Source organism: Heptranchias perlo, chromosome 30 (genome assembly GCF_035084215.1).
Source record: "Heptranchias perlo isolate sHepPer1 chromosome 30, sHepPer1.hap1, whole genome shotgun sequence".
Taxonomy (NCBI): domain Eukaryota; kingdom Metazoa; phylum Chordata; class Chondrichthyes; order Hexanchiformes; family Hexanchidae; genus Heptranchias; species Heptranchias perlo.
Window position 1 is genome coordinate 7,787,114 of NC_090354.1, and position 13,933 is coordinate 7,801,046.

General features: G+C 43.7%; 1 protein-coding gene across 7 annotated transcripts in view; it reads left to right on the forward strand.

Moving 5' to 3' along the window:
• The window catches only part of tbkbp1 (TBK1 binding protein 1), a 93,790-nt gene extending 84,587 nt beyond the window's left edge, over positions 1-9,203 (forward strand). For all 7 annotated transcript variants that reach the window (XM_067968820.1, XM_067968822.1, XM_067968824.1 and 4 more), the window contains one exon: positions 297-9,203. In XM_067968820.1, coding sequence (XP_067824921.1) covers positions 297-425 — 129 coding nt within the window. In that variant the 3' untranslated portion in view covers positions 426-9,203. The remainder of the gene's footprint in view (positions 1-296) is intronic.
• Positions 9,204-13,933: the final 4,730 nt, after the last annotated feature.

The following is a 13,933-nucleotide window of genomic DNA, read 5'->3' on the forward strand; positions in this document are numbered from 1 at the left end:
AGACCCACCAGCACCCCCCACTCTGTATGGCCTGGTAGCACACCATGTGGTCTATTTACCCATTGAGCCATCACCCCCCCCAAATCTTATCTGGAAATAATCATTTGAAGGTAAGGTGACTGTATTTGCAGTTTTGAAACTCGAGCCTTCTGCAGCACCGAAGGAATGAAACAGCCTTCATGCTGCTATTTAGTCACCAATTGGTAACTTGTGTGGTTGATGTCAAGGCAAGAGATCTGCTCAAAAAGAATTCAAACACTGACCATTTTACTCTTCTGTTCCTTTTCCCTGCCTAGCTTTGGATGGAAACGGGAGACTCTGACATCAGGAACTGCCCCCTGTGCCAGCTGGCCTTTCCCCTCAACTACCCCGACGACGCCCTTATAAAACACATTGATACCCATTTGGAAAACAGCAAGATCTGATAAATGTACTCCTCAACTGAATCATGGAAGGATTGAAGAAAACAAAGAAGCAAAGGAATGTCTTGAAAATTGATACAAGATTACTATAACGTTACAGAACAAAAACGATCATATTTTCTACTTACTAACTTGATTTCTTTTTGGGGGGGGCGCGGTGGGGGAGAAATGAGGAGTAATCTTGAACGAATGTAAGAAGAAAATAGAAATATTGATTGAAGACCACTCCCAATTTGAGGAAGGATGGTGAAAATGATTGATCAGTGACTGCTAAACACGACAAATGACATGTCTTCCAGTGCTATCAGTTTACTTCCAAAAACAAAAAACTTGAACATTGGCTAATAGGAATTTGGTGGAGCTGGATCAATAGCTGGAGAATAAAGGTGGCACATTGCATAATAAAGAGAGCCAACTGAAGGGTTAGGTATTGACGCTGAATTGGGCAGTCCGTTGTTTAACGGAGCAGGTTGAATTGGTATAATGCATCATAGGAACAGTTTTCCTGTGGAGTCTAGTGATGTCAGTACAGATGGCTTCCAGTTACTGAAATATAGTAAGATTATAATTACTGTTGAGGAATGGTGAGGTACAGAAAATAAACCACATTGGGAAGAGGAAGTCTGAGGGGCAAGCGTGCCGTGGGTTTCCCAACATCGCAAATTGGCCTACTTTATATATCCCATTGATTCCAAGTTGGAAATTCTATTTATGGTATCGCACACCTTGGTGTGGCACAGTAGAAAAATAAAAAGAGTTTAACTTATTAATATTGGCAATAGACATGATCCAAAGTCATGTAACATTGTCATCAATGTGGAGTTTCTGTCACATGCATGTCTTTTATTCATAGTTCTTGGTACTTTACCACACACACAGTATCTGTCATAGGCCAGTGTAGGTTCATCCTCTGCCTGTAAACGGTCTTGTGATCACCCTCAACCTTACTTAAAGTAGCGTAAATTTCACATTTCCCACACTTACACAAACACACACATATACATACACGTATGCAATGAAAAGTTCTAACAAGCAGTCTCTAACAGCATACTGAACGTCTGTTAATCTAAAGACCCTAGTGACTGACAATAGGGAGAGGAACTCTAATTCAAGAATTTGTACTGGACATAGTCTCAAAGAGATCATGGAATTTTATATGGTGTGTGTGTGTGTGTGTATGTATATAATATATACACATATATTCTGTGTGTGTGTGTGTGTATAATATATACGTATATAAGATGTTTCCACTTGTGGGAGAGACCAGAACTAGGGGCCATAAACATTAGAAAGTCATTAATAAATCCAGAGAGTGGTTAGAATGTGGAACTCGCAACCACAAGGAGTAGTTGAGGCGAATAACACTGATGCATTTAAGGGGAAGTTAGATGAACACATGAGGGAGAAAGAAATAGCAGGATATGCTGATAGAGTTAGATGAAGTAGGGAGGGAGGAGGCTCGTATGGAGCATAAACACTAGCATGGACCTGTTGGGCTGAATGGCCTGTTTCTGTACTGTACGTTCCATGTAATTCTATGTAATAATATATTTAAAATCTTACACCTGCACACATTTCCAATCAATTTTTTCCATAATAAATTCTTATGTTCACATTTAGAATGGAAACCACCTATATAAACTTGTCGCACTCTACTACACTGTCCCTCCAGTGGAAATGCTGCAGTACCAGTACTGGCAAGGGGTGTAATCAGAGCTTGACAAGTTTTATATAGGCATTATAAATGTGGACATAGGAATTTTTAATGGAAATATAAAAATAAGAGCACAATGTGTAACTTTGAAATAGGAACTGACTTCTGTCTGTGAGCCCTGGACCAGTTATCGCCCAGCCACTAAACCCTCTTCATCTGATGACTCCACTTGGTCTTGACTTCCTGTGTGCAGTGCCATGGGACGTTGATATATATATATATATATATATGTGTATGTGTCAGTTTTGGTTCAGTGGTAGCACTCTCGCTTCTGGGTTGGAAGGTCATGGGTTCAAGCCATCCTCCAGAGGCTTGAGCACATAATCTAGGCTGATACTCCAGTGCAGAACTGAGGGAGTGCTGCACTGTCGGAGGTGCTGTCTTTCGGATGAGATGTTAAACCAAGGCCCTCTCAGGTGGACTGAAAAGATCCCATGGCACTTTTCGAAGAAAAGCAGGGGAGCTCTTCCCTGGTTTCCTGCCCAATATGTATCCCTCAACCAACATCACTAAAACAGATTCTGATTGTTTATCTCGTTATTCATTGTGGGACCTTGCTGTGTACAAATTGGCTGCCACATTTCCGTACATTACAACAGTGGCTACACTTCAAAAGTGACTGTGAAGCACTGTGAGACATCCTGAGGTTGTGAAAGGCATTATATAAATGCAAGTTATTTCTTTCTATATCTATCAGCATGAATACACTACCTCAGATTGGCACGGTGAGGTGCAGAATCAATACAATTAATGACCAGGAGATCGGGGTCACCACAGACTGAGTGTGTTGACCTCCACACTTGACTCTCTAATCCATGTCCTTTGATACCTTTTGCTGGGAGTAGAGTTTCTGGAATTTTGGTCCGATATTTGACCTTGAGTATTTATTGCAGAATAATGTATTAAAAAAATGAATCCCCTCATACTAGGTAGCCTGGTAACTCAGGCTTGACTCCCAAATTTAGGATCAAGGCTACCTCTCACTCCAACTCAGCTAGTTGAGTATTGTCGATTTGCAGCCAAATGGAGTGCAGTTAAGACATAATCCGGCGTTCCTCAGCGGAATGGCACGCCCTGCCCAGCCCGACGTGAAGTGGCACTGAGGGCGAGTCCCAACGAAGAGTGTGGCTCAAGCTGCCTCACTTCCGGACTGTCTGAAGAAGCATGAAGAAGAGAGAGAGAAAACAAAACAGAGAGAGAGAGAGCTGGTAAAGTCCTCTTCATAGTGTTCTGTTTTCAGCACAGCAGTGAGGCAGAACATTGAGAGAAAGTGAGCATGAGCGAGTTTTACACCTGGGGAAATGCCACTTATATGATAGAAGAGCTGGCTGGTAGCAAGTTGCAAGACTTGAAGTCGAATCTAAGCGATTCTAATGAGATCATAAACGTGAGGGGTCGGTTTATGTGGTAGCAAGGTTCCTGAGATTGCATTACAGTCAGTAACATGCTCCCAGCCAACTGTTGTTTCATGTAATGTATGCAAGACTGTGAGAATCTTTAAATTTGAACAATTGGCTGGTTTCCCAATTCTCATCTTCCGCTCCATCGCCAAATGTTGCTGTTAGGGATTCTGTCTTCCGTGCCCCCTGGGGAATTTTACCATTCACTTTGCATCTCGCAGACTGCCAGAAAATTTTTACTGTCCATTTTGTATCTTTTATTTCCGCTGCTTGCTTCTTAGCTTCTGCTGCCAAGTGGATTGACGTCATGTGACAGGAAAAGAGGCTCGATACACAAGCAGAGTAATGAAAAAACTCTGCTGCCTGTATCCTAACTCGCACCAAGTCCCCTTCTCTTATCACCCCTGTGCTCGCGGACCTACATTGGCTCCCGGCCGGGGAACGCCTCGATTTTAAAATTCTCATCCTTGTTTTCAAATCCCCCCGTAGCCTCACCCCTCCCCATCTCTGAAACCTCCTCCAGCCGTACAACCCTCCGAGATCTCTGCACTCCTCCAATTCTGGCCTCTTGTGCATCCCTGATTTTAATCACTCCACCATTGGTGGCCGTGCCCTCAGCTGCCTAGGCCCTAAGCTCTGGAATTCCCTCCCTAAACCTCTCCGCCTCTATACCTCTCCTCCTTTGAGATGCTCCTTAAAAGCTACCTCTTTGATCAAGCTTTTGGTCACCTGTCCTAATATCTCCTTATGTGGCTTGGTGTCAAATAAAGGCGCTTTACAAATGCAACGTTGTGTTGAAAGCCTGCCGCGTGAGAGGATAGACCAGGGAAACGCAGAGCATTTTTGATGCACATGACAGAGGTCTTTATGGTCTTGTACATGTTATATTGACATAATCTTCTCAAGTGGAGGTGAAATAACATTCTGGCTATGACCAAAATAAGACCATAAGAGATAGGAGCAGTAAGCCATTCGGCCCCTCGACCCTGCTCCGCCATTTAATGAGATCATGGCTGATCTGATTTTTACCTCAACTCCACTTTCCCCCCCTTCCCCATATCCTTTGACTCCCTTGCTGATCAAAAATGTGTCTAACTCAGCCTTGAATGTATTCAATGACTCAGCCTCCACAGATTTTTGGGGTAAAGAATTCCAAAGATTCACGACCCTCTGGGAGAAGAAATTTCAGTCTTAAATGGGTGACCCCTTATTCTGAGACTATACCCCCTAGTTTTAGATTCCCGCATGTGGGATAACATCCTCTCAGCATCTACCCTATCGAATCCCCTCAGAATCTTGTATGTTTCAATAAGATCTCCTTTCATTCTTCTAAACTCCAATGAGTATAGACCCAAAATGAGGTACTAACCGATACTTTACTAACTGAAATTGATATTCAGTTCCTAAATGCACTGCCCAGTACGGCCCTGAGCCACACAGACCAGGGTTGCCCCAGATTGGACTCTTGTTCTGTGCTGAGTTAACTGATCTTAGCCAAGCAGGCAGTTGGGACAGGACAATTGGCCCTGGACCTAGGGTTGAGGCAAAAATTAAACCGATATCCTGGAAAATTGACAAGAAAGTCCATTCCATGTATTTGTGTGATGAATTTTCCTAACATCAGTTGTAAATTAGATTTTTTTTGTCAGTTTGCCCTTCTGTCATCATTTAACTTGAAGTAGGGTTCTGGAATTACCTTTTCTATAAATATTTTATATATGTCTGTAACCTGTTATCGTTAAAAGATTTGGTCCCTCTCCAGACAACTGGAGGTTTCTGGGTCACAGAGGTAGCTGGGTACCAGAGGTACATTCCATTCTATAGACAGCACTTTCTATCATTTTTTGACAAATAAGTTCTACTGATTCCTGACAATCTCATTACTTGATTTTCTGGTAGTGAGGAACACAAATTTGGTGCACTTAAACTTGAATGGATTGGTAGAACTGAGCGTCAGTAGGTTTTCTCTGTACTTTTAATGATAAATGGAAAACCTGGCACTGTCTGGGCTGGAGATTCCACTCAATGATTAATTCCCAACGTACTTTTTAACATTTAGCAACGGACAGAACTCTTCCTTAATCTTCATTCCTTTGGGTTGTCCTCTTCCTTTGCTTTCCTGCTTTCACTTCCTGTAACTCTCTATTTACGTTTATTTTTAAGATACTCTCTAGCTCGCTTGTTAAAATAACTTCTTTTACGATCAAAGATAAATGAATCAGTTAAGTTGAGTAAGATATCGTACTTGCCAAGTGACAACTATCTTTACACTTAGCATAAGTTTGCGCCATTGGATACGGAGCCCAGGTTTTCACTTTTCCTTTGAAGTGGGGAGTGAAAAAACAATTTCAGCCTCGGCTTTCATCGGAGGCCTTCACTTGTTCCCTGTGGTTGAGTGAAACATTGGATGAGTTGGTTGGTTAATGTAGATTGTCACTGGCTACTCCTGAGTAAATTTCCAACTAAAAGCAGCATGTTTAATCAGGAGCCACTACTCCAAACCCTGAGAAATTCTTTGGGAATGATTTTGTATGAACGGGAGTAGGCCATTCACCCCCTCGAGCCAGCTCCACCCTTCAGCTGGATCATGACAGATATGTACCTCAACTCAATCTACCTGCCTTTTTTCTATATACCTGATACCCTTACCTAACAAAAACTTACTGATCTCAGTCTTGAACATTTCAATTGGGCCCCCAGCATCCACAGCCTCTGTGGAGAGAGTTCCAGATTTCCACTACCCCTTGTGTGAAAAGATGTTTCGAAAGTGAGTCTCTGATATTCACACTGACCCCCACCACTGTCAAACATTACCTCCCTAACAAAATCTTATTTTAAGATTGTCTTTCCCATATGTTGCAAATCTAAGAATAATAGGCTTAGAAGTTTTTAATCGGCATGGATTAAAGTTCTCCACCTTTTCTTGAAGCCAGAATCCACTTTTTGCAGCAGATCTAAGACCTTTTATAGATTGTTTTACTGGAGGGGAAAGAAAATTGTAAAAATCCAAGAATAATAATCTTGAAAGAAATTTTCTTTAAGAAGAAAGGTTTTCTTTGGCAATGCAATTAGTGACAGGTTTGTACATTCTTTCAATGCACCTGGCCAGCACATGGTAAAATGAACTAGTAGTTCAGAACTGCATTCAGTGGGGCCCACATTCATTTCTGTTGCCATTTTAAGCAATAACGATCCCAGGATTGTTGTACAGGTGAATCTCAGTGGGAAGCAAGCAGTGTATAGGGCCTGATGGACTGTGTACTAATGTGTAACTAAACACATTTCAAATGTTTATCATAAGAATTTTTAAAAACAGGAAAAAGCCCTAAGGCTCAATAAGCGTATCCCATTTTTGATAGATCAGCCTTACATACCCACCTCCCCACTATATCTATTATCCCTTCTCTCTCCAGAAAGGCGTCTATGTGCTCTTGAAGTCATTTATACAGCCTGATTCATTGACCTTGCCTAGTCAGGGGGTGGGACTAATTGGATAGCTCTTTCAAAGAGCTGGCACAGGCAGGAAGGGTCGAATGGTCTCCTTCTATGCTGTACCATTCTATGATTCTATGATAATCTTTTGCACAAATCTATTACCCTATGGGTGAAAAAGTTCTTCCTGACTTTCCTTTTTACTCCTAACTTCCTGGTAAGTGGATGCTTCAATGTCCCTTGGTCAACTTTATCAAAGCAGTCATCATCTTGAAAATGCCAATTAGCCTAACCTCACCTCTGCTGAAAGGTGATGTCTCATCAGATGTTGCCTCTTTGAGTCCGTCAGAAGGTCTGGTATCTGGCACAGTTTGTTTAGAACCATAGAAAAGATACAGCACAGAAGGGGGCCGTTCGGCCCATCGTGTCCGCGTGGGCTCGAAGAACAACCAGGTGCCCATTCTAATCCCACCTTCCAGCACCCGGTCCGTAGCCCTGCAGCTTACAGCACTTTAGGTGCAGGTCCAGGTACTTTTTAAAAGACTTGAGGGTCCCTGCCTCTACCACCAATTCGAGCAGAGAATTCATTCTCAACTAGAGGGCTTTGAGCTACAGTCACAGGGACTACTCAACCCAGTTCAGACATCTCAGCTTCACAAGTTTAGTTAATTTGTGTCAGGATCTTATGACTGAGGACAACATGTGAGGGAGATCTTCTTCAAAGCAAGGCAAGGAAAGAAAACTTTCATCAGTCTCCTCCCATTCAAATTGTGTCTTCTGCTTCCTGTACGTGAGATGGAACGAAAAGCTATTATCATATGGTTCATTTGAATTGTGCCTCCTGTCTACTCTTCATACAGCATCATTGACACTGATTGTTAAGAAGAGTTTGTGAGGAATCTGAGAGAAAGATTCATGGTGGCATGTGGTATCCATCACAGAGGAGCAGAGTAATGTGACTGCAATATGGCAACAATGGGGCCACTCTCTACAAGAGAGCATACAGCACGGTGGTTTTGCACAAAGTGTAATGAGAACAAAAATGGGCAGAGCTTGTAATCAGAGGAGTGAAGAGAGAAACTACGTTGAACCTGAAACATTTTCCACAATATTTCAACTCTTCAGCTTGATGTGTGATGAATCCACCTGCTCGCCAGGAAACGCTTACATGTTTCAACCAAAATTTAACTGAGACCAACTCAAAATGAAAGTAGGAATAAAATGAGGCTCACTCCTGATTTTCTTTTCATACTTCGAATGAGTTAGTGAAAGAGGAAATAAAAAGTCTTTAAAAAGCCATTATATAAAGGCAGCTTTAAATTGTACTGAAATGCCAAAATACACTTGTTGAGCACTGCCTACGAACTGTGATCATTTTTACAATTGAGCTAACATTATGCTAGCTAAAGACTTGAGAACTCTGATTATGTTCCTGTGAACTTTGTTCTCACTGCAGTGTGCAACAACCTGCTGGTACGTGCTTGCGGTAGTATCATAATATTATGGGGGGTTTACTCACCAGACTTACAGGTCCAGTCTCTGACTGGGTGGATATCACAGGGGCATTTTCTAGAAGTGGACAGCAGTTCCTGGGATAGAATGAATGTGTGTTTTCCAATTTTTTGCAAGTTTGATAATTGGATAACGTGTTATCCTCACAGTTTCTTGTTGTGTATTTTATATAGGTCTCATTTCATCTAGATTTGCTCTTTTTCCAGTCTGGATGAGCAGGCTACACAATGAGTAACAGTGAGATATGAAGGGGGCAATTTTAACCTAACTCGCCAGGTAGGAAACCCACGGGATGGAGTGGAACGCTTGTTTTACACCCCGCCCAATATTACTCTCCATTTACTTCAGTGGTAAGTAAAATCGGGCATGATGTAAAACCAGCGTTGTACCCAATTCCATCAGTTTCCTGACAGGCGGGTTAGGTTAAAATTGCCCCAATGGAGTTTATCCCATATCCAAGCAAGGTTTTAAACTTAGAACTAAGATGTCCTCTATTTTATATTCTCATATGGTCTGACTAAGATCAGATTTTCAGATAGAGTTATTAAATTTTACACAAAACGGTGTGGGCACACACTGAAAAGGCAGTTAAGCCTCTTTATATTATCAGGAACCAGCTATCACAAGAACAGAAAGCAAATGTTACTAAGTCGCTTATGTTACCTCACCTGGCTTCTCTAAACATGCTTTATTAAAGCTGTGGACTTTCCTGTGTACTCTGAATATTTATTGTCTCATTTTCTGTATTGGTGCATTCAGTTATATTTTGTAACATGCAAATTCCTCCATTTTGGACAGAACATCAACAAGTGCACAGACTTACAGATACAAGTGTTTTTAAAAAAGAAAGACTTGCATTTAAATAGCGTCTTTTTTGACCTCAGGACGCCCCAAAGCGCTTTACAGCCAATTAAGTACTTTTGAAGTGTAGTCACTGTTGTGATGTAGGAAAAGTGGCCGCCAATCTGTGCACAGCAAGGTCCCTCAAACAGCAATGTGATAATGACCAGATAATCTGTTTTTTTTTAGTGATGTTGGTTGAAGGATAAATATTGGCCAGGACACCGGGGAGAATTCCCCTGCTCTTCTTCAAAATAGTGCCGTGGGATCTTTTACGTCTACTGGAGAGGGCGGATGGGGACTCAATTTAACGTCTCACCCGAAAGATGGCCCCTCCAACAGTGCAGCACTCCCTCAGTACCCCGCACTGAAGTGTCAGCCTAGATTTTGTGCTCAAGTCTCTGGAGTGGGAATTGAACCCACGACCTTCGGACGCAGAGTCTATCAGCCCTAGTGGGCAAATGCTTTCAGCTAGGAAGTTGGCTGAGTACTACCGACAAGTCCAGATAAACATATTCCAGAACCCAAAACAACTAACCACTACTTCTTAAACCTTGGTGGTGTCCTGCAGCAGAGTCTATCTTGCATCAAACAGTCTATTTTACAGCATCAGAGTCTATTTTACAGCAGAGTGATTTACAGCAAACAGGGTCTATTTTACAGCGAACAGTCTATTTACTCAGCAAATAGCAAACAGAATCTATTTAAACAGATTCTCTAGGAACTACAGCAAACAGAATGCATGACTGAAACTACAGCAAAGTCTCCCGATAAAAGCAGGATTATTTCTCCAGCAAAATGCAGTGAGTGGAGGATAGTTACATAATACAAATTATGTGCGGAAAATTAATCCCAGTCACTTACAGCAGTGCGGTTTCCTGGCATCATTGGCGGGGAATTATCCAATCATCTCCATTCTGGCTGGGACTTGTGGGGGGTGATCTTAAACCCCAAGAACGGGTGGTTTGGGGATGGGTGGGAGTTGAAAATAATTGTTTCTTTGGATCCCAACTGCAAAATTTTCGGACTTTGCATTCTTCGTGCTGACGTTAAACCCGGAAATAAAGCCGGGTTGCGGTCGCAAACCAAAAAACAACTATTTTCAACTCCCACCCGCCCCCAACCCACCTGTTCTTGGGGTTTCAAATCACCCCTGTGGTGTCACTGTATGCAGCCATAAAAGAATGGACGTTCCAGGCAACCCGTCTTAACAAGCCTGGTAGGTTTAGGTTGGTTTTTCCGACGGCTGCGTGAAACCTAATGCATTGTGGGCCCGTGGCACAAGCACGGTTATTGGCGCATTTTTTGAAATATGTACCGTTGCCAATTCCATCAACTCAAGAATTTTCTAGCCAAGAAGGCTATGCTCTGGCAAAATTATACATGAGGTGGTAACTACAGAAAATGATGTGGAGATGCCGGTGATGGACTGGGGTGGACAAATGTAAGGAATCTTACAACACCAGGTTATAGTCCAACAGTTTTATTTGAAAATCACAAGCTCCGAAAGTTTGTGATTTTCAAATAAAACTGTTGGACTATAACCTGGTGTTGTAAGATTCCTTACAGGAAATGAAGTTAAATGGATTGCTGCCTGCAAGGTCACTCAATTCAAATAATGATCAGCCATGATCTAATTGAATGGCAGAACAGGCGCGAGGGGCTGAATGGCCTCCTCCTGCTGCTATGTTCCAAAAAGCTGCTTTGTTGCAATGATTATTTTGCTTCCTATTCCTTGGTATCATCAGTTACAGTCATGCCTGCGTGTGTGTGAGTGTTTTTTGTGTCTGTGTACACACTCAAAGCCTGCGTACGAGCCCATGCAGCCCACCTCTATTTCCATGTGCCCATTCACTTCATATTATTATACTTTCTGATGATTTAACACAAGCCTCGTCCCAGCTGGTGCTGAATTCTCACACCACTGGGTGTGAGTGCTATTACTGCAGTACCTGTGAGGGGATAGATGCAGGCGGTGTCAGATGGGGTGCTAATGGGAATCATTTCAATAGGATCATTATCACAAACAAGTGTCAGATTCCTTGTTGGTGCTCTGGTACTGAGCTGTCTGTTCCATACAGAACACCTGACTGCCCTCATTTTCAAAGATCTAAAGATGTCTGATGAAAGCAGATTAATTAACCGTGTGGAGATGGTGTCCTTTTTTCTAATCTCAAACGGGAAATATTGGATTTCAAAAGTTGGGAGATTTCTTTCAAAGTTTATACGAATGTACGGATATGACAGGCATGAAAAGACCAGTTGGTCCATCAAACCTGCCCCACACATGGAGCATCATGACCAGACACTTCCCCCCCCCCCTCGCCACCCACAGGTTTGTAATCTCCTAAAAGAGGCAAAAAAAAATAGAAAGATACCCAGGGCCAATAAAGGAAACAAAAAATCTGGGAAATTCCTCTCCGACCCTCTCAGGTGATCAAAACCAGTCCAGGAGATCACATTGACCATGCATACATTAACTGTTAATCCACTTACCTTCTATATGATGCGATTTCTGCCCCAGTCAAGAAACGGTCCAGCTCCCTCCTGAAGGCAGAGAGTCAGTGCCCACCACACCAGCCGGCATCGCATTCCAGAGGCTCGCAGCTCTCCGGGAAAAGAAGAACCGCCCAACATCCAGCCTATTCCTACTTCGGTGTAGTTTTAAATGCATGTCCCCTGGTGCCCCCCAATCTGCCAAGCTGAAATAATCTATCACGAGGTATGCAACCCAACCTGTTCATTATTTTATATACCTCTAGCAGGTCGCCACACTGCTTTAAAGTAACAGAGTGAATATTGTGCCAGCCAATGAGTTTGAGGCAGGGCGGGACTTATGGTTTTAATTTACTCATAAAATACAGCAAACAGAGTCTATTTACTCATAAATTACAGCAAACAGAGTCTATTTACTCATAAACTACAGCAAACAGAGTCTATTTACTCATAAATTACAGCAAACAGAGTCTATTTACTCATGAACTACAACAGAGGGCATGATTTTAGCCTAGATAAACGGATGGGTTGGGGGCGGGAAGGCAGTAACAATTGCAAAAATCTAAAACCCATCCCCAACCCGCCTCCAACCCGCCCATTTCTGGTATTCACGGGGGCGGGACAAGGGCGGGCGACCAACCCACTCTCAGGAGGTGGGTCGGTCAATAAAAGCTTTCAAGGAGGCTGAGGGTCTTTTGATTTTAGCCCCTGAGGGCCGGGATTCTCGCCTCCTCTCACATGGCGTGAAGGAGAAGGCCCGGAACAGCAGGTAAGTGCCTTTATAGCACAGCTTGTTGGTCCGAAGGAGCAGGCGTGCTTCCCTCAGGCCAACAAGCCTACCTGCAGCGACCCCACCCCACCCCACGATCTCTGACCCCACCATGATCTCCGACCCCTGCTCACAATCTCCAACCCCACGATGACCCTCTACCCTGACCCTCCCCATGACTGACACCCCCCCGATGATTGACACCCCCGATGACTGACCCCCCTGATGACTGACTCCCATCCGATGACTGACCCCCCCCCCCCCCGATGACTGACTCCCATCCGATGACTGACCCCCCCCGATGACTGACACCCCCCCCTGATGATTGACACCCCCAATGACTGACCCCCTCCCCGATGACTGACTCCCACCCGATGACTGACCCCCACCCGATGACTGACCCTCCTGATGGCTGACCCCACCGTTTAACACCTACCTAAACACGTCCTTTTCATGACTCTTTTTCTGTTCGACTGAGAGTCAGCCTGTGAATCAGGCCGGCTGTTGAGCGGGAAACCGGGAAAAAAACTACTGATGTCCTTACATCAACATCGTAAGGACGCCTGGGAAACCCATACTTCCGGGTTTCCCATCAGGAATTCCACCTCCGCCCCCTCCCTGGCTCCGATCTAAAATCACACCCAGAGTCTCCGAACGCATGACTGAAACTACAGTAAACACAGTCTCCCGAGTACAGCATGATTATTTCTCCAGTGGGTGCAGTGAGTGGAGGATAGATGCATAATAGAAATTATGTGCAGGAAATCAATCCCAGTCACTTACAGCAGTGCGGTCTCCAGGCGTGATTGGTGGGGGATTTACCCAATCGTCTCCATTCTGGCTGAGGCTTGCAATGTCACTATGTGCACCCTTAAAGCAAAGAGACCCAGCTTTTTAAGCCTATCTCACAGGCACTTTCACAGTTAACCCATCTTTGATTCGGGTCACGGGAGACCAACGTCCGTGTGCAAGCTCCCCACTGCTAATTCTGGCCCCCTTATCCCAAAGGGTGGAATCAGCAGCTGCTTCCTCATTGGTGCTAGTGCGACAAACTCCTGATGTACAGGCTTCTTGCCTTTGGTGGCCGGCTTACCGGAATAGCGAAGACTATTGGCAGAGTCAGGAGCCGGATGTGGCTGGAGATGACGTGCAAATATCAGCCTCCTGCGAGCTGAACTACAGAAGCGCGAAGTGTAAATGCACCTTATAAACACGCAATATCTTCACCATAACTACTTTTCTAGCTCCCCCTATGATTCCCTTGGCCGCTGTGATACTCAGTCTCACAGACCAGAAAAGCTCCAGGTTCGTTTGCCAGTTAGTGCATGATTGTCGTTCCTTTGGGCGA